Source organism: Schistocerca americana, chromosome 5 (genome assembly GCF_021461395.2).
Source record: "Schistocerca americana isolate TAMUIC-IGC-003095 chromosome 5, iqSchAmer2.1, whole genome shotgun sequence".
NCBI lineage: Eukaryota > Metazoa > Arthropoda > Insecta > Orthoptera > Acrididae > Schistocerca > Schistocerca americana.
In genome coordinates, this window is record NC_060123.1 from 648,689,973 (window position 1) to 648,713,632 (window position 23,660).

The following is a 23,660-nucleotide window of genomic DNA, read 5'->3' on the forward strand; positions in this document are numbered from 1 at the left end:
AGCATGTCAGAGGATTAGCTGCCTTCTGTAATAAAAAAACTGAGTGAATGGATCAACGATGAACTTGAACGAGTGTCATCGCACGTCCACCTGAATAAACGCAACGAACAATAACGAACGAAATGAGATAAAAGAGTGATGAAGGTGAATATTCTAGAGCGGCTGAGCATCTGGGATCGAGTCCCAGTCCAGTTACAAATTTTCAAATGTAGCTGTTGAATTATTTCAACGCTCAAAGCAGCTGCAGCATACAAATTTCCTTTTAGGTGCTTCACATCTCAGTACCAGCCGGTGATGATCGTCAGGCTGTGACTGACAGCACGTGCTGAATCGATGGGGTAATGTTCCCGCTGCGCTGTCAATATGAGTATACAGGTTAACCTGTCCTCCATTGTCAAAGTTTCAGATGTCGCTCGGGGATATTTTGTGAGTACTTTGATAGCAGGCGCCAGTGTCTCTGGTGGCTCGTTGCAGAATAAAAACGCAATTAGCATTTATTTGGTTTGTTACCCCGATTACCTTCGTTTCTATGAAAAGTCCCACACAACAGTGGAAACCCTGTAATATACAACCACCAAAATGTACAACACAAAACGTAGAGAAATGCAACAATTCTGATGTAAAAGTCCTCAGGCGTGGCTGCAATCTCTGCGAGAACAGTGCAGCATAGAGAAACATATCGGCCAACTATTCAACAGTAAACTTACCCATACTGCTATGTATCTCTGTTAACTTACTCATAAAACTGGCGGGAGAACAAGACCCGAGGCAAAACTGAGCTGTACTAAAGGCAGGCTGGAGGACGACGAGTAAAGTGGACATCATGGCATTACTGTTGTCAAATATCTTGAGTGAATGGAACAATTTTGTTTCTAATCAAGATACACAGCTCATATTCTCGACGTTTTCAGTGTGATTAAAATGCAAACATAAATATAGATAAAGAATCAAACGAAATGCATTTTCTCTGTAATGAGCCACTGGAGGCCACAGGTCCGTAAATCAAAAGACTCAGAAAGTATCCCGGGACAACCTCCGAAATTTTGTCAGTGGAGTTGTGGTTCACCATATACACTTTTGTTGACAACGCAACAGGAACCTTATGTCATCGCTTGAAGCATGTGCTTCTAGAGCAGGTTCAGCCACAATGTGCCAGACTGTACTTCGTGCAGGCAGCATGAAGACCGAGACTCGTCCTGCCTCGGCTTTGCTCGGTTTTTCTCGGAAGTACTCGGCACAGCGCGACATTTGATTTAGCACTGCCATGCTGCACATTTAGGTGAGCTCTACTTTCTTCAGATCTGCAGAACCGTGGCATTACAAATGAATGGGCTAGACGAAGAGAAGTATAAGAATTCGCAATAACTGTTTTTTGATACACTGTCGCATAATAGACAGTTGTTATGAATTTGTTACAGAGCGACAGTACAACACCGTGTAGTAAGAATTTAAGGATTTAGCTGACAATGAAAGAACATAAAATTACAACGACTAACATACAGGACCGATCATGAAGCACATTGTGCTTAATTTTCAGGCATGGAGCACTTGATGAAACTGGTGGTACGAACAGTAAATTTTCTGTAGACTCATGCGTTATTACGCTGCCAGTTGCAACAGTTTTCGATGGAACTGAACGAAGAGTATGGAGACCTCATATATTACTGCAAAATGCATTGTTTACATCAAGGGCCCTGCGTGGAACGAATTTTCGATTTAAAGTCCGCTATTACTGAATTTGTGAAGGAAAAAGGCATGAATAACGAAAATCACAACATCCGGAATGAATTGTAGACCTTACATTTTAAGTGGACTTGACTGCACACTACTCACAGTGAGACGCTGATTTTGTGTGGATCAATTAAAAAATAAAATCGCGTGGTAGAGGGGACAAACTCTGACTTGTGGCCTTGAAAGAATTAAGAGGATAGTTTGCTAAACGGTGCCTTTGGGAGACCTATGCCTTTTATGTTGAAAGCTTCCTGTCCATGTGCAGATGGAGTTGATGGATCTGCAATGTAATTCCCCTTTAAAAGACAAATTCTCTTATACTGAAATTGTCTAGCATGTCTACATTGTTTTTTTTGGGAAGAGTTTTTACGTGTTCATAATAAGGTTGCGAATGTAATAGAATATTCTGATCAACATATGTATGTGAAAGGCGTTTTCGATTATAATTGTGGTATCATCCAAAGATAGTGGTGCCACACCAAAACCAGCAATGCCCATCGAAAGCCTAGACTTTAAAGATGTCTCGTTGCAATCCACAGCGACAAATGAGAGGCACTCCTGGAAACACGCCCTTTCTCTTGAAACACAGTGCCATGGCACAGAGGGCGATATAGGGCCGAGTACGGACTCGTTCTGCCAAGTTTGTGACCTCTGATAAAACATTCAACATCATCCACTAAGTCCCAGATTAAACTGAAGTTTTGTAATTGTTGAACTTGTATTTCAAGAGAAGAGTTTGTAATTGTGTGCTTCAAGTGATGCTTTACTATTCACAGACAGTTGTAAATATTTGGCTTATTTCTGTGGTAATGGACTGTGTAAAGATAAGTCTTTTTATCGTTCTAGTAATAAATTGAACTAATTCTTCATAAGTTGTAGTTCCAGGCAGCGTTCTCCCAGAGCAATTAAAGAACCAACAGTATCACCAGACAACTGTAGTTTCATCAAGTCGTAACAATAATAAGTGATAAATGGACATGCCGTGTGGCTAGGGCCTTCCGTCGCGTAGACCGTTCGCCTGGTGCAAGTCTTTCGAGTTGATACCACTTCGGCGATTTGCGTATCGATGGGGATGAAATGATGATGATAAGGACAACACAACACCCAGTCCCTGAGCGGAGAAAGTTTCTGACCCAGCCAGGAATCGAACCCGGGCAGTTAGGTATGACATTCCGTTGCGCTGACCACTCAGCTACCAGCGGCGGACATTATAAGTGATGATTACGTGGCAATCTGACTGCGAAAATATGTGCAATTATCTGTCCACATGTCGAAAGTGTGTACCAGATATAAGCCATATTGTGTCTTCAGTGCGCCGTAAATAAATACGAGGGGTATTCGGTAAGTAGGGTCTGATCGGGCGGAAAATGGAAACCACATTGAAAATCTGATGAAGCTTTGCACAGATGTGTTGGGTAGTGTTTCTAGTAGTCCTGTCGATAGCGGTACGTCGCTCTTTTCAGTCCTGGGCGCACAGAGAGCACGTAAAGATGGTCAGAAAGTAGTGTCCCCCGCCAAGTACGAGGCCCTGGTGAAAGATCTCGCCTGAAGCTATGCAACAAACATAACATATTTGTCATGCATTTCGTTCTACATGACAATTTCCAGCCGCACTATGCAGGGGCAATGAAGATGCTCTTGCAGCATTTTCGATGGGAAGTGTTTGATCACACACAATACAGCCTGTAATTGGCTCTCCCTGAGGTTCATCTCTGTTCACATGAACCGCTGGCTATGACGACAACTTTTTGGCACAGACAATGGACTATAGACCAGCGTAGAGAATTGGCGGAAAGCATAGGCGGCTGCCTTCTATGACGATGCTATTGGAAAGTTGGTGCAACGTTACGACAGCTGTCTAAGTCGGCTCGACGGCTAAGTAGCTGGAAGTTATAGCGAACTGTTGTAAATAAAACATTTTTGATTTTCAGAGTGGCTTTCATTTCGCGGCCAATCGGACCATACTTTCCGAAAAGCCCTCGTAATACTGAAAATTTGTTTTATTTTTTGTCTGCGTTCTTGAGAAATGTGAAATGTGAAACCGAGTTGTATGCAGTGCAACTGCATTGGCATCCAAACACAGCGCTTTCGCACTTTGCCCCTCTTCCCCCATCACAAGGTCAGGCAGCGTGGTGAGGCGGTGGGGGCCGTGTGCTGGCAGGCCGAGTGCTACGGAACGCGGGCTAGTGAGCCGTATTCTTGACCGTCCCCGGTCTACAGATTCTCATGACGACCACTGGCTGCCAATCAATAACTCTGTTTTTATATGCCTTCGTGATTTTTGTCACAAGAAATTAACCACTCATTTAATCTACGTTGAGATTACCTCACTTTTTCCTTCGTATTTTGTCGGTGTCGTTTTGTTAAACGTCCTGTAGTGACCTCAGCGTGCAGTCTAGGCAGCAGTGTTTTGCCTAGGTATAGCTCCAGTGTTCCAAGTACTTTAAGGAAGCTTCTGCGCTGCGGGACGCGGTAACATTAACGCTTTATAAACGCTGCGAGCGAAAGCTCCCGCGCGGACGATTACACGCGTCGCTGAAGGATCGCGGAGGAGACCGGCTCGTGTAGCTCAAAGTTGGGAGGGAAGTTGCGCCGTAAGACAGGTGAGGAGACCCAGGGCTCCCGGGTGGGCGTCGTTAGCCCGCCTCAGGCTGGCCTGAGATGAGCGCAGCCCCGGCGGACGCACTTTTTCCTCATCCGCCGAGCGCCGTGCCTCAGCGGCCGCGACACCGTATTTTCTCGTTACCTCCCCAGCGCCTCCTGGTGCACTCTGCCACCACTGCGCAGCCCTCCGTAACATACGCGGACTGCTAGCCACAAAAACTGCAACGCCAACAAGGACAGCTCATATCGAAATTTTACACATCGCGTGTATAGAGCATGGGTTCCAAAGCATTTCCTCTGACGAAAGACTTTGTGAATGCTGGTACTTTGATGGAACGCCTTGTTTGTTTGAACATTAGTATAATTTTTTTTTTTAAAAACCGGCCAAGTGCGCGCAGGACTCGAACTCTGAGGGGTTCAAATTAATCTACACTACTGGCCATTAAAATTGCTACATCACGAAGATGACGTCGACTTTAACCGACAGGAAGAAGATGCTGTGATACTCAAACGATTAGCTTTTCAGAGCATTCACACAAGGTTGGCGCCGGTGCCGACACCTGCAACGTGCTGACATGAGGAAAGTTTCCAACCGATTTCTCATACACAAACAGTACTTGACCGGCGTTGCCTGGTGAAACGTTGTTGTGATGCCTCTTCTAAGGAGAGGAAATGCGTACCATCACGTTTCCGACTTTGATAAAGGTCGGATTGTAGCCTATCGCGATTGCGGTTTGTCGTATCGCGACATTGCTGCTCGCGTTGGTCGAGATCCAATGTCTATTAGCAGAATACGGAATCGGTGGCTTCAGGAGGGTAATACGGAACGCCGTGGTGGATCCCAATGGCCTCGTATCACTAGCAGTCGAGATGACAGACATCTTATCCGCATGGCTGTAACGGATCGTGCAGCCACGCCTCGATCCCTGAGTCCACAGATGGGGACGTTTGCAAGGCAACAATCATCTGCACGAACAAGTTCGACGACGTTTGCAGCAGCATGGACTATCAGCTCGGAGACCATGGCTGCGGTTACCCTTGACGCTGCATCACAGAGAGGAGCGCCTGCGATGGCGTACTCAACGACTAACTTGGGTGCACGAATGGCAAAACGCCATTCTTTCGGATGAATCCACGTTCTGTTTCCAGCATCATGATGGTCGCATCCGTGTTTGGCGACATCGCGGTGAACGCACATTGGAAGCGTGTATTCGTCATCGCCATACTGGCGTATCACCCTGCGTGATGGTATGGCGTGCCATTGGTTACACGTCTCTGTCACCTCTCTTTCGCATTGAGGGCACTTTGAACAGTGGACGTTACATTTCAGATGTGTTACGACCCGTGGCTCTACCCTTCATTCGATCCCTGCGAAACCCTACATTTCAGCAGGATAATGCGCGACCGCATGTTGCAGGTGCAGTACGGGCCTTTCTGGATACAGAAAATGTTCGACTGCTGCCCTGGCCAGCACATTCTCCAGATCTCGCACCAATTGAAAACGTCTGGCCAATGGTGGCTGAGCAACTGTCTCGTCACAATACGCCAGTCACTACTCTTGAACTGTGGTACCGTGTTGCAGCTACATGCCCAGCTTTACCTGTACACGCCTTCCAAGCTCTGTTTGACTCAATGCCCAGGCGTATCAAAGCCGTTATTGCGGCCAGAGGTGGTTGTTCTGGGTACTGATTTCTCAGGATCTATTCACCCAAATTGCGTCAAAATGTAATAACATGTCAGTTCTAGTATAATATATTTGTCCAATGAATACCCGTTTATCATCTGCATTTCTTCTTGGTGTAGCAATTTTAATGGGCAGTAGTGTAGTTATGTATTAGTTGGTGCATTAGTTCATAGTGCTTTTGTTTTCAATGTTGGTATTCCAATTGGTATGTGTTTATTTATCGATTTGTCATTTTTTTATTTGTAGTTCACCGTTGCTCTTTGAGTTAAGTACTGTCATTTTGTCATTTGGACATGGTCACGGAGTTGTGCGCGATAGAAAATGGAGTGCCAAGTGAATTAATCGGATCATTTCCGACATATTCTTCTGTTTGAGTTCAGTGGGGGTCATAACAATGAAGCCAGTGAGAAACATTTTCGCCATGTATGGCCATAATGCCATTGGACAGAGCACAGCAAAAATATTATTCTCCCGTTTTAAGGAGGGTCGTTAGTGACTCTCGACATTCAGGAGGACCTGCGGAGTTTGGTGGAGATCGTTTAAACAAATTAACCCAGAATGCTCGACGTCAGTGTAGTCTAGAACTGGCAGATATGTTGAACTGTGGCGATTCCACCATCGTGCGACATTCACATGCAATGGGGACGTTCAAAAATTGGGTGTACTGGTACCGCATGCTCTAAGCCAAACCACAAAAATCAGCGGATAGCCGTATGTGCACCTGTGCTTGCTCGTCATCAATTGGCTCGTGAACAACACCAACCATTCCTATCCTGCAACGTTACTGGTGACAAGAAATGGTGTCTTTATGCTAAAATAAGAAAAAGAAAGGAATGGTTGAATCCAAGCAAAGCTGCAGCGCTCTGTACAGAGACCTGCACTCATCCACGAAAGACAATGTTATGTATCTGGTAGAACAGCGACGCTGTCGTGTACTACGAACTGCTTCCACGAGGTGGAACCATCACTGCTGACATTTATTGTTAACAACAGAGAAGTCTTCCAGATGTAGTCCAATAACAACGACCAGAGAAATGCGTGAAGTTATGGGGGGGGGGGGGGGGGAGAGATTAGCGTTTAAAGTCCCGTCGACAACGAGGTCATTAGAGACGGAGCTCAAGCTCGGTTGAGGGAAGGATGGGGAAGGAAATCGGCCGTGCCCTTTCAAAGGAACCATCCCGGCATTTGCCTGAAGCGATGTAGGGAAATCACGGAAAACCTAAATCAGGATGGCCGGAGACGGGATTGAACCGTCGTCCTCCCGAATGCGAGTCCAGTGTGAAGTTATGCTACTTCACGATAACGCCCCGCCCGCATTCTGCTAGACTGACAAAAAATACTGTACTGGAGTTTGGTTCGGAAGTCATTCCATAACCACGTTATTCATCTGTTCTTGCGCCCTCGGATTTTCAACGTTTCCGCTCTCTGTCGAACAACCTTCAAGGTATTTCCCTTCCGGACAAAAATGCGATTGCTACAGTCGCGGTATCGTTAAGTTACCCCAGCGTTAGCAATAGTTCTAAACAGTGAAGGAGAATATATTATTGGTGACTAAAATCTCTGTTTGTGTATCTGTCTGTTTATGAAACTTATGGAAAAATGCTAAGAACTTGGGCACCGGTCTGATACGTAGATAATAGTAATAATTCCGTGTGGCTCATTGGCCTGGCCTGGTGCAGATTTTTCTGTTGAACGCCGCTTTGGCGATTTGCGTGTCCCTAACCTGTCCCAGTTATCCATCCGAGGAAAGGGGATCTACAGTTCAACGTGGAACCTGAACCACATGTTATCTGTGGCGGCTCCTCTCACCACTGGAAGGTAAAGGCTAGGTTAAAACGAAAATTGAAAAATTCGTGAGCCGACAAAGATTCAATACCGCGACCTCTCGGCTTCCAGGCACGGGCCTTACCCCTTAAGAAAGTTCATTTTAGGGTACAGACAGAGTTAATACAACTTTTACAGACATAAAAAACCATACAGCCACATGCTTCTTGCGTAACTAGGACCACGAAAGATAAACCATAAAGTCTATGACCAAACATTCGAGCCCCACACAAATACCTCTTTGGCCACTAAGCTAACAAATATGTTTCAAGAAAAGCTATTGAGGGCACGTCTTCATTCTTGAAATGTTCAAGCCATTATCTGTAAGCATTTTTAAACTATGTGACATCCGTATGTTGTACGTGACGTCATAATAAAATGTTAATTGGAGAAAACATAGGTCACCAGGCCTGAAATGTATATAAACACTTTATCTATAAGTTTAGATGAGTAAGTTTGCGAATATAAAAATATATAATATATATCTGTTGACTGCGTTGTCTGAGGAAGTTAAATTTTTTACTCAGCCAAGGGACAATAGATTTTGTATAGAACATAAATTTCCACTAGGTACACCTATACGTTCCTAAGAAAAGGGGATCTTAACGGACGGACAAACAAATGCACAACAAATGGCAAAAAATATTTGTTTATGTGACACAATTACAAATTAACAATTTTCGGATGCTTTCTTTTACTTTTATTGTGAAACCTTGCTCTTGTCAAATTTCTTGATTCGAGGTCAACGTGGAGTCACCTATAGGTTTTGATGAGTGAGTTTTGGAGTATCGAAATATATGACATAAATAGCATAGATATGTGTCCGCCATATTCGATTCAACACTACACACTTCGCATACAACTGAAGGGGTCAGTCCCATTTTATATTTCTTAGCGAGACTTGGTTACGTTTTGGTAATGGCGTGTAACCACATGGCTCTAACTTCTTTCTTTCTTGGGGCCTTTGTCCAGCTTCAGCGAGGGGTCGGCGTGTTACTATCGATTTGGCAGTGTTAGTTGCAGAGTGTTGCCACATGTCCTTCCTGCCGCCACCTCGAACCCCTCGGGACGGAATTAGTGTACCCCAGATGTCTGCGTCTACTGTAAGCCATGGAATAGTGCGAACGTTGTCAGATGTCTGCAAGTCGTGTAACTAAAGCAGAACTTGTGGACCAGCGTGGTGTTTACCTAGAGGGATGTGGGAAACCACCTAAAACCCACATCCAGGCTCGCTGGCGTACCGGCCCTCCTCGGCAATCCGCCGGCGCGCCTACCCGAGTCTAGAAAGCAGCGCATTAGCGCTCTCAGCTACCCTGGTGGGTAACCACATGGCTCTAATGTATACTGGTAAAATCTTCATCTGGACGTTTCTACAAATTTGAGGCCAATTCTTTTGAGGATGTGTGATTGTAGTAGTATGCTTAGGAGGGCAACTGATAAACTGCTGATAGACCGTGTTGCTATTGCAGGACTAGGATGTGAGTAGTGCACAGTGCCAGTTCTGGCACCGAAGTACATAACCTAAAACATCATCGAATTCCCCCATCCTGCCCCCTCCACATCTCTGACAAAGGTCAGCTACCACATCCCTGTGGAAGTAGGGTTTCTGTGTTAAGTGTAAGTTGGCAGCAAGTTAAATAATCCAAGATGGCGCACCGTCATGCTGGAATTCAAAATGACAATCATTTCATAGTGGCATAGGCTCTATGGCGTCAGACATCCAGAGTTATCCCCTTGCACCAAACGATATTTGTTTCACCCACAGATTCAAGCCTGTGGTGCTGGAACAAGGGCAATGTCATACCCCTAACCCCCCCCCCCCTGTATTATTCCTAGTAAAAAAGTGTTTCCTCTGCAGGTCCTGGCCTCTCTTTTAGTCAGTCGATGCCAGTCTGAGGTTGATGACGTTTTCCACCCAATGGGTAGTACCCAGTCTTCTAGCCTACTTTCAGCGATATGAAAAATCACTTAACATGTTTTCCCCCAGCTATTCAATACAGGTACTGAGTTCTCCTTGTTTCTTATCCATCACCTGCCCCAAACTATTGTCCAGCTGACCAATACTCAAACAATTCCCCTCACCCCTCTGACATCATAGTTTAAATAATTAAGTTTGCAGCTTACTTGTCTTAAGATCCATCCAGGCTCACGATCTGCTATGTGTCACATCAGCCAGCCATGCAGAATCATATTGGACCATGAGCAATGAGCCCCACTCGTCCTGTAGTTGCACCACCGTATGTCAGTGACAGCTCTCATGTGAAGTGGAGGATAGAAGTTATGATCTGTCACAGAAGTATGCTGTCTCTGTTAGTGCTTCAGCTACCCCCACAGGCCTAAAGTCAAAATGAAGAGAAACATAAAAAATACAGGAAGTACACTTGTACCATATTGAAAAATGACAGAGGAATTCATGTAAGATGAAAATAATCTATAACCCACACACATTTTCTGATTAGAAATTGAAAAATAAAGAATGCACACTCGTTCTCCCAGTTGTAGATACTTGTGCAGTAGCTCAAAGACAAAAAAATGATTAGGAAGAGATACTATGGAATTAAATTCGCATGGTGGTTAGATCATCGACAGTGACATAGCAAGCCACTATAGAGTCTTCAATCACGTGAACTTCTACATACCAGGCACTTAGCAATAACATTTGTGAGCTACATGTGAAGTGACGTGGTGAACTGTAACCATCAAAACTGCTGTAAATTCATATGACAGGAAAGAACGACATTTAAATGAGAGTAGCTGTCTCTAACCATTTTGCATGAGCTATTTCATGACAAAACTCAACTTCCTTCACAACAGAGTGTAGCGCCAGCTGACGGCACATGACTCTATCCATAACCAGCGACTCAGCAAAGTCCAATCTACAGACTAAACGTCAAATAAAGATGTCCAGTGATGGACAATACATGCCTTCCTGTCTATAAACACTTCCAGGTCTATGGCAGCCGCTACTCATGGCTCACATGCCCCCCCCACCCACAGACCACAGTTGGCTGGCAGTGTTACTACTAGCACTGTATCCATCTGCTGGAACGAATATGAACGTTATACCTTGAGAACGCAACCAGAGGTGTGTTGGGAAATCACGCACTTATGTCAGGCGCCACTAGCACAGTAAGAGTGTTACTGCAAGCCAACATGGGAAATGAAGGTGCCTCGCGATTGTTCCTTACGTGCACTCATTTTATATATGATCTACACAAGTCTTCTGCAATGCGACGCTGTTAACATGCCAATGTAGGAAGTCTATTTCCAACGCAAACAAAACATTTATAAGTTTCTGGAGATGTACAGCTTCCAAAATTCACATCCCATTACAGCTCGGAAATTATGCTGTATTCACATCATTCCTAAAAAAATAACCTTCACCAACGGTAAATGGATGCTCTTACGAGAGCAACAGTCATTTCCCCTCTTACACAAGACATTTCAACACGAAAACAGTCACTAGAGTCAGACGCCAGTCCACAATGCACGCTGTATGAACATCGAATATAATCTCAGAATGAATTAAATTTGTACCTGATAGAGGGTAATGTCAGTCTCCAGGTGTAGTCCTATGCTTTTATAACAAATATTGTACCGACAACACTGGATTTAGCGTTGAAAATAGTGAATCAAAAAAATCACGGAAATGAGTACCCATCCTTAAAGACAGCGTGACATTTACTAGGAACCTTTCAAACTAGTCATAAAACCGATACGATATTCTGTATTTTACTCATATGGAACTGTATATAACACAGAACAGACGTCAGAAACACTCACTTTATATTCCAAAACACCATATATGGATTCCCCAATAGCAGTCTGTAGTGGACAGTACAATTCCCACTGGTTTACAACATCCAAACGCTTAAAACTACTTGGCAGAGAGCGCCCAACATAAAAGGGCACATAATCGATATTCCATTGCTCCATTTGACAGAAACAGGAATGGAAACGACAAGCAGTGACATAAGCTATACTATACAATGTGTTGCACGAACACTTGCAGAGTATACATACTCATAGTTGCTTTCTAAGGTTTGAGCCTTAGCAGAAGCAGGGTCAATATCTTTAACAACACACACCACAGACAACCCAAAACACCACACCACACACACCACATCTCACAGAGTCCGCAGCTCGTGGTCTCGCGGTCGCGTTCTCGCTTCCCTAGCATGGGGTCCCGGGTTCGATTCCGGGCGGGGTCAGGGATTTTCAACTGCCTCGAGATGACTAGGTGTTTGTGTTGTCCTCATCATTTCATCATCATTCATGAAAGGGGCGAGACTTTACTGAGAAACGGTTGGGACTTTGTACGGGCGCTGATAACCGCGCAGTTGAGAGCCCCACAAACCAAACATCATCATCATCACCACAACTCAGAGCAACCACACACCACACTCTACAGCACACCACACCATACACAACAGCACCCTACACACCACATGTCACATTACACCAGACAGCACGCAACACAACATCTCCAAAGGATCAAAATCGAGTCTCAGTCCATCACACAGTTTTAATCGGCCATGAAGCTGTATATCAGAGCACACTCTGTTGCAGAGTGAGAGAATTCATCCTCGATACACCCTCCAGGCTGTGGCTAAGCCATGTCTCCACAATATCTGTTCTTCCAGGAGTGCTAGTCCTGCAATTTTCGCTGGAGAGCTTCTGTGAAGTTTGGAAGGTAGGAGATGAGATGCTGGTGGAAGTAAAGTTGTGAGGAGAGGTCGTGAGTCATGCTTAGGTAGCACAGGCGGTAGACCACTTGCCCGCAAAAGGCAAATATCCCAAGTTCAAGTCTCGGTCCGGCACACAGTTTTAAATTGCCAAGAACATTTAGGCTGTAAGGGTGCTTGTACAGGAAAATGTGCTGTAGTTCATGGAGACATGTGGGTCACTGGGCCGCAGTTCATTGAGTATTAGTGGTTGCAATAGTAGTGTAGTACAAGTAAACTCAGTAGATTTGAACAGTAGGCCTCATGGCAAACTCAGTAGAGTAGATTCATATGATAGGTTGAAATAGGTTCCCGAGGATTTATAGCAGTAAATTCACAACTACAGATTCTCAACCAGCTGCACCATAATGCCCCAAATAATCTTTCGATACGTAACAGTACTACTTTTAACTAACACGGGTTTTTTTATGTGACAGAAATTCTGTAATGATGTAGACAAAACGTTAAACGCCAGTGATAATGAAATAGATACGACATTTAACTCCAATCACAATTCCCATAAACTGAATGTCATCTAACGTCTGGCCAAAACTGCATGTTTAAGTGATTCCTCACATAAATTATCAGTGTTTTATGTTGCACATTTCTAGCAGATTTCTATCCATCACTCACCCCTTGCGTCCAGGATTACCAGCAACCAAAAATACACTGGAGCAGTGTTAACCATAAATCAACGCTACATTGAGCTCTTGATCTGATGGCAATCCTATAAGAACTTACTTAATGTTGCAGGGAGTAACACCACATTCATTGGTGCACTATGTGATGCTAGTGACGCGATACTGGAGCTAGTGTAAACCCAGCGTGTATCATGAAGCTTGTCTGGAAACAGTTCTGCTCAAATATATTTTTGGTGGATGGTAATCCTGGACACTAGGGGTGAATGGTGGAAATGTACAACAAAAATACTGACAATTTGTATGATGATTCACTTAATCATGCAGTCTAGCCCAGACCTTTGATCACATTCATTTTATGGGAATGGTGGTTGGTGTTAAATGTCATATCTATTTCATTATCCATTTCCCATCACACCAAGATGTACCTATAGTGTTAGTTAAAAATAATATTGTCACCCACCAAAAGAGTGTATGGGGCATCGTGGTACAGCTGGCTGAGAATCCATGTTTACAAATATGCTACTACAGCTAGTGAAGAAGCTATTGCAATCTAAAGTAGGAATAACTTTACTAAATTCTCCATTGGACCTAGTGTTTCAATCTCTTGAATGTACTACTGCTACTACTACTACATCAACTTGGCCACAGTGACCCACACATCTGTATCAAACATTGTAACCATTTTCCTGTAAAAGCATCCTTACAGTTCCTCAGAAATGACATAATTCTCCTTAAGGCTTTTGTAATGTGTGCTCTCTGGTATGGTGTGGTGTGGTGTAATTTATGGTGTGTAGTGTTGTTATAGTGTGGTGCAGTGTGTGTTGTGTGGTGTTAGTTTTGTAGAGTGTGTTAGGTGGTGTGGTAATTACTGTGTTTTGTGTTGAGGTATGGTGTGGTGTCTGTCATGTAAGATTGTGTGGTTTGTGGTGTGTGAGCAGTGATGTGTGATGTATGTGGTGTATGTTGTGTATGCTATGTGAGTGTGCTGGATGTGTGATGTGTGGTTTCTGGTGTGTATTGAGTGTGGTGTGTAACATTTTGTGTGTAATGCATTATGTGGTTTGTGCTGAGACCTGATGTGGTGTTTTCTGGCTCATGGAGAGTGTTATGTGGTGTGTGGTGAGGTATGGTGAGGTGTATGGCAGGTGTGATTATGTGGTATGTGGAATGTGTTGGGTGTGGTATGTTAATTGTGGTGTGTGGTGTAGATGGTGAGTTATGTCCATTGTGTGTATGTTGGGTATTTTGTGTGCTGTGGGAGTTGTGTTGGTTGTATGATGTATGGCTTCTGATGTGTTGTGTGTGATGTGTGTGGTATGTCATCTGTGTTGTGTTGTGTGGTGCATGCTGTGACTTGGGGTGTGTTGTCTATGGTGGGCTGTGGTGGTTGGTCAGTGGCATGTTGAATGTGTATACTGTGTGAGGTATGGCGTGGCATCATATATGGTGTGCTTTGTGGCTTGTTGTGGTGTTCGTGTGTGATACGTACTGTGGTGTGGCTTAATGTGTGGTGTCTGGTTTGTGGTGAGATGTGGTGTGTAGTGAGGTGCGATGTGTGTAGTGTTAATGTCTTTTATGCTGCTTATGCTAAGCCTCAAATCTTAGGAAGGCAATTACATATACTCTGCAAGCCTTATAAGTCTTCATACAATGCATCACAGAGTATATTTTACATCACGGGTAATTCTACCTTTTCCTACCCTACTCACAAATGGAGCAGTGGGACAATTATTATGTGCCTTTATGTGTTAGGTGTTCTCTCTCAAATAACTATAGGCACTCAAGTGCTGTGAACTTGAGCGCCATGTACCCTACAATATGAATTGCTAGGGAGAGAGTGAATGTATGGTGGACATATCTCAAATTGGCCTGTGACTATGTTGTGAAGTATGTATTGAAACATAATGTCAGTGTTCTTGACTTCTGGTGAATGTTATGTACAGTCCCAAGATGTCACCATACGAACAAAATACAGAATATCATATCGGATTTGTGATTGGACTGAAGTGTTTCTAACAAATAGAATGCTGTTTTCATGGTGGTTACAAATTTCATCAATTTTTATATTACATTCACTTTTTTCAATGCGAAATTCAATGTTCTTGGTACAGTACTCGTTTTAAAATTATAAGGCTCTACCTGAAAGTGACTTTACACTTCTTTAAGTATAAATTTCACTAATTTCAGGACTATATTCACCGTTATTAAAGGGTAAACTGTGGTCTGGCGTCTGAAACTGGTATCTGTACTTTGTGTTAAAATGCTGTGTATAACAAGGAGACCAGCTATTACTCTTGTAAGATTTCGTTCTTCCATTAAATACATTTGTTGTTGCTGATGATTTTATAAGAATGAATGACCATACCATAATTGCTTAGCTGTAATCAGACATGAATTTCATAAACATCATATGTTTTACATCTCTAGGAACCTGTAAATGGTTTGTTCCAGACAGAATGGAAAATGTATGTGGTGTACAGGGCAGTAGCTTCACGCTCTTGAAGTTTCCGACCATAATTTATGAATACTTGCTAGGTGAATGCATGCCAAGCGCTGGAAATAGATTTTCTGCATACTAATAGCATCATATTCCAGACGAGTAGTGTAGGACGTCTGGGCATCCTAGCAGCCACTGCCTTGTACCTGGAAGTGGATATAGATAGGAAGGCTTCTATTGTCAATCCCTGGCCCTGTTTGTTTGACATTCAACCACCACATGGGCCTATGCTGGGTCAATGGTTACAGTTCACTTCATAACTTCATATAAATGCGCTTAGCTCTAAAATATTATTGCTACATGCTTGGTAAGTATAAGTTCACATTTTTTACGGTTCTGTAGTGGCTGGCTATGTTGGCCCCAGCGAAATATCTACGATTGGATTTTTAAAAGCACAGTACCACACCATTTTCCCTTTTTTTTTTTTTTTTTTTTTTGTTCTTTGTGAACTGTACAAGTGTCCAATGCAAAGAGGATGAGTGTGCATCACTTGACGTTCCAGCTTTCAAGCCGAACGTATGTATGAGTTACAGGTTATTTTCGTGTTATATGAGTCCCCCTGTCACTTTTCAAAATGATACAAGCGTATTCCTGCATTTTTATCATCCTATCCTCCACTTTGCGTAATGCAGCTGAACCCACAGTATGCATGTGTCGTCTCTGTACACGGATCTGTCACTAGCGGAAGGTGCCACGACTCCAGATCGAGTGGGACTCAGTGCTCATGGCCTGATGTGGCCCTGCACGATCCAGCACGAACACAGTCAGCTTATTGTGGCTCGACTCTCGGCTGGTGGTGTGTCGGAATGCAATCTAAGGTCAGTCAGCTCCAAACTTAATTGTTTAAATGATGATGTCAGAGAGGAAAGGGAACTTTTTAAATTCTGGACAGCTGGACTGTAACTTGAGGCAGGCACTGGGTAATTATGACTTGCAGTCAGTTACTATGAACTGTGTTCTCATTGACAGGAAATCACAAATACAGTTACTTAACTGAGACCATATTGCATAAACTCATAATTTCACTAAAGCCGCTTTTGTGGTGCAGTGTCAAAAGCCTTTGGGAAATCTAAAAATACGAAATCAATTTGAAATCCCATGCCAATAGCACTCAACACTTTGTGTGTGCAAGGAGCTAGTTTTTTTTTTTTTTCTTTATTGTATTTCAATTCCCCATCAGGGCGGGCTGGCAGCAGCATATGCGCTGCTCTTCAGCCAAAAGACATAGAACAAACAATAGAAGTCAGTGAAAAATATACAAACAAGAGAATATGGTGAACATAGATATAAAAAAGGGGGAACATCATGGAAGGCAATAGATAAAAAAGGGGCGACTGTAAAGTGGAGGTAAAAAACTGTAAAAAAAGTAGCACACATAAAAAGCCACACACTGCAACAATTAAAAGAACACAAGGCACAGTATGACCGGAGCATAAAAAGGATCGACGGATGGCGTAGCACATAACAAACACTGACAGCGAACCTCAAGGCAGTACACAATTAAAATCACACCTCTTCACCCACAGGAGAAACAGCACTGAACACAACACTGACGTGGCACGCTGACGATGATCAAAACGGAGGATCTGCCAGCCGCAAGGATATGAGGGAGACCGGAAGAAGGGAGGGGAAGAGAGGGGGAGATGGGTGGGGGGCGCGTTGAAGAGGGCCAGGTAGGGAGGGATGAGGGAAGGAAAGAGGCAAGTATGGGGTGCAGGGTCTTGTGGGGGGGGGGGGGGGGGAAGGAGGAAAATCCACTCTAGGAGATGGAGGGGAGAGGAGAAAGGGGGCCCTGGGGAGGGGGGAAACAAGGACAGGTTATAGCTGGAAGGAAGGGTAGATGTCACGGCGAAATTCGTCATCCGGGAGGGGGAGGCACTGGAAATTGCCCTGATGAAGGAGATGGAGAGTGTGGAGATGGAGAGAGGGAGGGATACAGTGATACAGGCCCGGCAATGGGCGGGGGGTGGAGAGGAAAAGCAGTGAAGTCTACATGTTCATTACAATGTATGAAGAGGAGGTTATCGCATGTCCTAGATTGGAGTTGGAATCTTTTCATGCAGGTAGCAGTGGACATGTTAAGAAGAACTGTCCAGAGTCAAAACGAATAGTTGACTGAACTCTATATGAGTATTTACCTACAAGAATAATTAAAAAATGATGAGACCACCACACTTGGCATACATAAAATACAGGGGAAATTTTTCAAAGTACGGCACCTAAAGCAGAATATACACAAAAAGTATAAATCCGCATACAGTGACGTGACAAAAGTTACGGGATAACCCCTCCTTTTGCCCGGTGCAAAGCATCCGACGTCCCATGGAGTCAGTGAAAGTCAGTGAAAGTCAGTGAAAGTCACTTGCAGAAATAACGAGCCGTGAGTGCTGCCTTTATAGTGGTCCATAACTGCGAAAGTGTTGCCAGTGCAAGATTTTGTTCACAAATTGATCTCTCAATTAGGTCCCATAAATGTTCGGTAGGTGGCCAGATCGTACACTCTAATTGTCCAGAATGTTATTCAAACCAGTCGCCAACAATTGTGGCCTGGAGACATGTTGCATTGTCATCCATAAAAATTTCATTGTTGTTTGGGAACAGGGAGTCCATAAATGGTTGCAAATGGTCTCCAAATAGCCGAACGTGACTATATCCAGTCAATGGTCGTTTCATTTGGGTCAGATGACAAAGTCCATTCCACATCAATATAGCCCACACCATTATGGAGCCACCACCAGCTTGCACAGTGCCTTGTTGAGCGGTCCAAGGCTTCGTGGGGTCTGGAACCCCACCATCAGCTCTTCTCAACTGAAACTGGGACTCATCTGACCAGGCCCGGTTTTCAGGTCGTCTAGGGTCCAACCGATATGGTCACTAGCACAGGCGAGGCTCTTTAGGTGATGTCGTTCCGTCAGCAGAGGCATTCGCGCCGATCGTCTGCTGCCATAGCCAATTAACGGCAGATTTCCCCGTACTATCATAACGGATATGTTCGTCGTACGTCCCACACTGATTTATGCTGTTATTTCATGCAGTGTTGCTTGTCTGTTAGCACTGAAAATTGAACACAAACACTGCTGCTCTCGGTCGTTAAGTGAAGATCATCGGCCACTGCGTTGTCCTCGGTGAGAGGTTATGCCTGAAATCTGGTATTCCCAGCACACTCTTGACACTGTGGATCTCGAAATATTGAACTGCCAAACGATTTCCGAAGTGAAATGTCCCATGCGTTTAGCTCCAATTACCATTCCAGTTGCCGGCCGCGGTGGTCTAGCGGTTCAGGCGCTCAGTCCGGAACCGCGGGACTGCTACGGTCGCAGGTTCGAATCCTGCCTCGGGCATGAATGTGTGTGATGTCCTTAGGTTAGTTAGGTTTAAGTAGTTCTAAGTTCTAGGGGACTGATGACCACAGATGTTAAGTCCCACAGTGCTCAGAGGCATTTTGAACCATTCCAGTTTGGCGCGAAAGAGTGATTCAATCTTACTGGGTCATGTTTATGGGGCAGACTCCAAGCTCCTGTGGTTCCCCCGATCGAGTATAAAAGTGAAGTATTTTGTGGGAAGGTTATACACAGCTGCACCGGAGCCACCACGCGAGTAGGACTTCTAAGTGTGTGAGCAAGGCGATAACTTTGGAGCTCATGGTTAATTCCGTATCGGGGGACTTGTTATACAATGAAAAGGCGATTGTACGGTAAGGAATCGGCAATAGTAAACTCACATAACCTCCTGATAGAAGAGTGGATGTAATTGTAATGTGTATGCGACCAGAATGAGTAGGTACGTGATACTTGAATGTAAAGCGGGAACAATTAACTGTGTCGTACTAAAGTGTTCTCACATTACATTCTCTTCATTATTATTAGAATATTTTGGAAGGGAATCAATTATACAAGAGTGTGGGAAAAGAAACAGTGTATGCATCGTAGGCTCACGGTCAAAAATTTAGTTATTGACGCATGTACCTTGGGAGTAAATTCGCTCTCCAAAACTGGCTGCTCATGACTGTCCAATGCCTAATTTTTAATCAGCCACGTTATAGCAAGTAATAACAAAGTACAAATCGATAAATAGTACGGAAGCAGCTTACAGGCCTCAGGGCCTTTTGAATTCCCTGTCACATTCTTCACAGGATTTGCGAGTGAATTAGCTCCACTCCTGACCACAATTCACCGAAGTTCGCTCAGGTAGGGATGAATTCGCTGTTACTACAAGTGAGCACAGGTCACAACTCTCAGTTGACTACAAAAAAAGAAATAGCAGCGAGCCACGGAATGCCGTCGTGTATCACCAACATCTACTCATAGAAGATATTCCGAGTTCGACATCATAACTTAAACAGAACACAAAGCGATTAACTACTGATACTTCTCCTTTCTTGGATCCAAGAGACCCCCAATGGTTTTGGCACTGAGAAGGAATAATGAAAATAAGAATTGACACAATGTTTCCATACACCCGTCCAGTTTCATCGCAAACGGTCAGACAGACACCAACTTAACTCGTATCGATGTCTCGAAGTAAATAAATTTTGCAGAGAGCGGAGTTTTCGTATGGCGGTCGCTATACATATTGCTCACCATTAAAGTTGTAACATCATGGATGTGGCATGTAACAAACGTCTATCTGGTCTGAAGCGTACTACTTTCTTCGGTACATAAGTGTCATTAGTATTCTACTGCTAGCGATCAGACTACGTAGAGACAGTGCCACTGGACGCAATAGTGGCACAACACCGTCTTTTCGACATCTACATTCACATACAAAGATTACGCAGCGGATTTCTCATCCAGAAATCGCATGTAAATTTCGTTTGTGTGTGAGAAGATCGTGTTACGTGTCGTGAAAGAAAGACAAAAATGCACCATCATATGTCGGAGTTCGACAGCCCAAGGACCATGGCTAATCGAGACTGTGGTCAATTGTTTCGCGATGTTCCTGCTTACATTGGTCGGGATGGCACGACTCTGATGCCAATAGTGTCAATATGGAATCCATAAGTTTGAGAGAGCCGTACTCAACTTTACGCGAGATCTCAGTGCCTCCACGAAACTAGGGCCCGTGGGGGAGGACACATTGTTCCCTCGGCCCTGACGTATAGTACCCCGAGTCCGGGAGCGGGCTTGTTTGCAGGCAAGACAGGTATCGACCATTGTTGCAACATCTCTTGACACAGCCACTGGAGACTACAGTGGCACCACATCGTGTTTTCTACATCTACATCGGTACTCTGCAAGCCAGTGTATGGTGCGTGGTGGAGGGTAGCCTGTGCTACTAGAAGCCAGCCCGCAGCACTACGCTCCACGTAGTATCAGGAAACTTCTTCAATTAATTGCTTCCAAATGTTTCATTTTCAAGATTTCTATGCAAATGCTTTGCGAAAAACTTGTCAGTAGTAACTATGAAGTATTTTGGATTTGGGTTGAATTTGCAGGTAGTATATCTATGCTGAGGACATATTTTCTACGTGTTATCAGATGCAAAATTGAAGCAAGATGATTCATTATTAGAAATATTTGATTTCGTATCCTTGCTGAAAAAAGTGAAGCAAGGTGATTCGTTATTAGAAATATTTGATTTCGGATCCTCGTTGAAAAAACAAATGTTGAGATTTTGTGTTAACTTGATATTTCACAAGGCTGGGGAAATTAGCATATTGAAAACACTACATACAATGTCTGATACATCGGAATGATGTAAAGTTAAAATAAAGGTATGAAATACGATTATTTTAAGGTTATCAGTCTTCTGACTGGTTTGATGTCAGCCGCATGTACATCCTGTCCCGTGACTACCCCTGCATCTCAGAATAACATCTGCACACAACGTCCGCGAGTAATTGTTGGATGTATCCCAGTCTCTGTCTTCCCTACAGTTTTCCCGTCTATGCCTGCCTGTACTACCGTAAAAGCTGTTCACCGCTGTTGTTCCCCGCTGTCTTAACACATCCCCCATCATCCTGTTCGTTCGTGTAGTCAGTGTTTTCCAGACGTTCCTTTCCTAGCTGTTTCTGTACAGAACGTCCTCACTTCTTACCTTACCAGTCCAATTAATTTTCAGAACCTTTTCGGAACACCACGTAACAAGTACTTCAGTTCTCTTCTTTTCCGGTTGTACGATAGTCCATGATTCACTTCCATGCAATGCTGCACTCCAGGCTTCCACTCTCAGCAATTTCTCAGCCAAATAAGGCCCATGTTTTACACTACAGGATTTCTTTAAGTGAGGAATTCCACCTTTTCCTGCGCTAATCTGTTCATTATAGCGTCCTTACTTCATTCGTCACGTATTATTTCGCTTCCAAGATCGTAAAATTTTTTCACTTCGTCTAGTATTTGGTCCCCAATTTCCATTTTGAGTCTATCATTAATCTCATTTCTGCTACTCCTAATTACTTTCCTCTTTTTATGGTTTGGCAACGGCCTTGCCGCAGTGGATACACCGGTTTCCGTCAGATCACCGAAGTTAAGCGCTGTGGGGCGTGGCCGGCTCTTGGATGGGTGACCATCCGGGCCGCCATGCACTGTTGCCATTTTTCTGGGTGCACTCAGCCTCGTGATGTCAATTGAGGAGCTACTCGACCGAACAGTAGCGGCTCCGGTCAAAGAAAACCACCATAACGAGCGGGAGAGCGGTGTGCTGACCACACGCTCCTCCTATCCGCATCCTCAGCTGAGGATACACGGCGGTCGGATGGTCCCGGTGGGCCACATGTGGCCTCATGACGGAGTGCTTCTTATGGTTTACTCTGAATACGTATTTGAGTTCATTAGAGCGTTCATTCCATTCAACAAATCCTCTTACTGTTTCTCACTTTCACCGAATATAGTGATTACTGACATCCTTTTACCATGAATTTCAGTTCCGTTCCTGAATCTTTCTCTTATTTACGTCATTTATTATTTGATGAATAGTTGGAACAGCCTCCCTGCCTAGAGTGTTCTCCGCCGCAGCTGCGGTGTTACAGCCCAAAGGCGGTGACGGCCGTGCCGTGCGGTGTGTTGTTGCAGTGCGAGGGCCCCGGGCTGCCGCTGGCCGGCGTGCACGACGCGGTCACGCACCGGCTGCAGCGCGTGCTGTTCGACACGCGGCCCTGGAGGACCCGCCGGCTGGACGAGCTGGCGCTGCCGCAGCGGCAGAGCTTCGAGGTGCCCCTGCAGCAGGGCTACCGCGCCCACGTGCAGCTGCTGCTGCCGCCCTCATGGCGCGCCGAGCTGCGCGACGCCGCCTTCCCCGTCCTCGTAGAAGTGTAAGTAGCGCACTACACCAACCTACACTCCATCACTGTCTACCGCACCCACTTGGAGCTGCTGCTGCCGGCCTCCTGGCGTGCCGAGCTCTGTGACACCGCCTTACCCTTCCTTGTAGAAGTAGAAGTGCCGCACTACACTCACCTACACTACACTACATTCACAACTGGCTACCATGCACACGTCCATTTGCTGCTGCCACCCTCCTGGTGTGCTGAGTTGGGCGACGCCGTCTTCCTAATCCTCACAGAAGTGTAAGTATCGCACTACACTAACCTAAACTACACTACACTCCATCAATGGCTACCGCGCCCACATCGAGCTACTGCCGCACTCCTTACATCCCGAGTTGGGTGACATGGCCATCCCCTTCGTCATAGAAGTGTAAGTACCATGCTACACTAACTTACACTGCACTACATAGTTCTCTACACCTCTAACATAGCAGGGCCAATGACCATATGTTTAGCTTTTGCTGGATCATTGTTTGCGTGTGTCGGAGAAGTCGACATTTCCAAGTTTCTACGACTAAATGATGACCACACACCTAAAGGACAAACTTGACAGCACCGATGTCATAAAATAGCAGAAAAGTATTTCAAATAATTAACAAAATTTCACAAGAAAAGAAAACAATAAAGCAACTCATCTCATTTATACACAATAGCTTTTTAAAAATAAGGACGACGCAAATAAATCTGTAAA

The 23,660-nt window shown here is 44.5% G+C and overlaps 1 protein-coding gene and 1 pseudogene across 3 annotated transcripts in view; both read left to right on the plus strand.

The window, feature by feature from the left end:
* LOC124615803 (inactive dipeptidyl peptidase 10) overlaps positions 1–23,660 on the plus strand; it is a 1,404,300-nt gene that overhangs the window by 1,305,494 nt on the left and 75,146 nt on the right. For all 3 annotated transcript variants that reach the window (XM_047143937.1, XM_047143938.1, XM_047143936.1), the window contains exon 14: positions 22,716–22,954. In XM_047143937.1, the coding sequence (XP_046999893.1) occupies positions 22,716–22,954 (239 nt within the window). The remainder of the gene's footprint in view (positions 1–22,715; positions 22,955–23,660) is intronic.
* LOC124617410 lies at positions 22,120–22,237 on the plus strand (annotated as a pseudogene).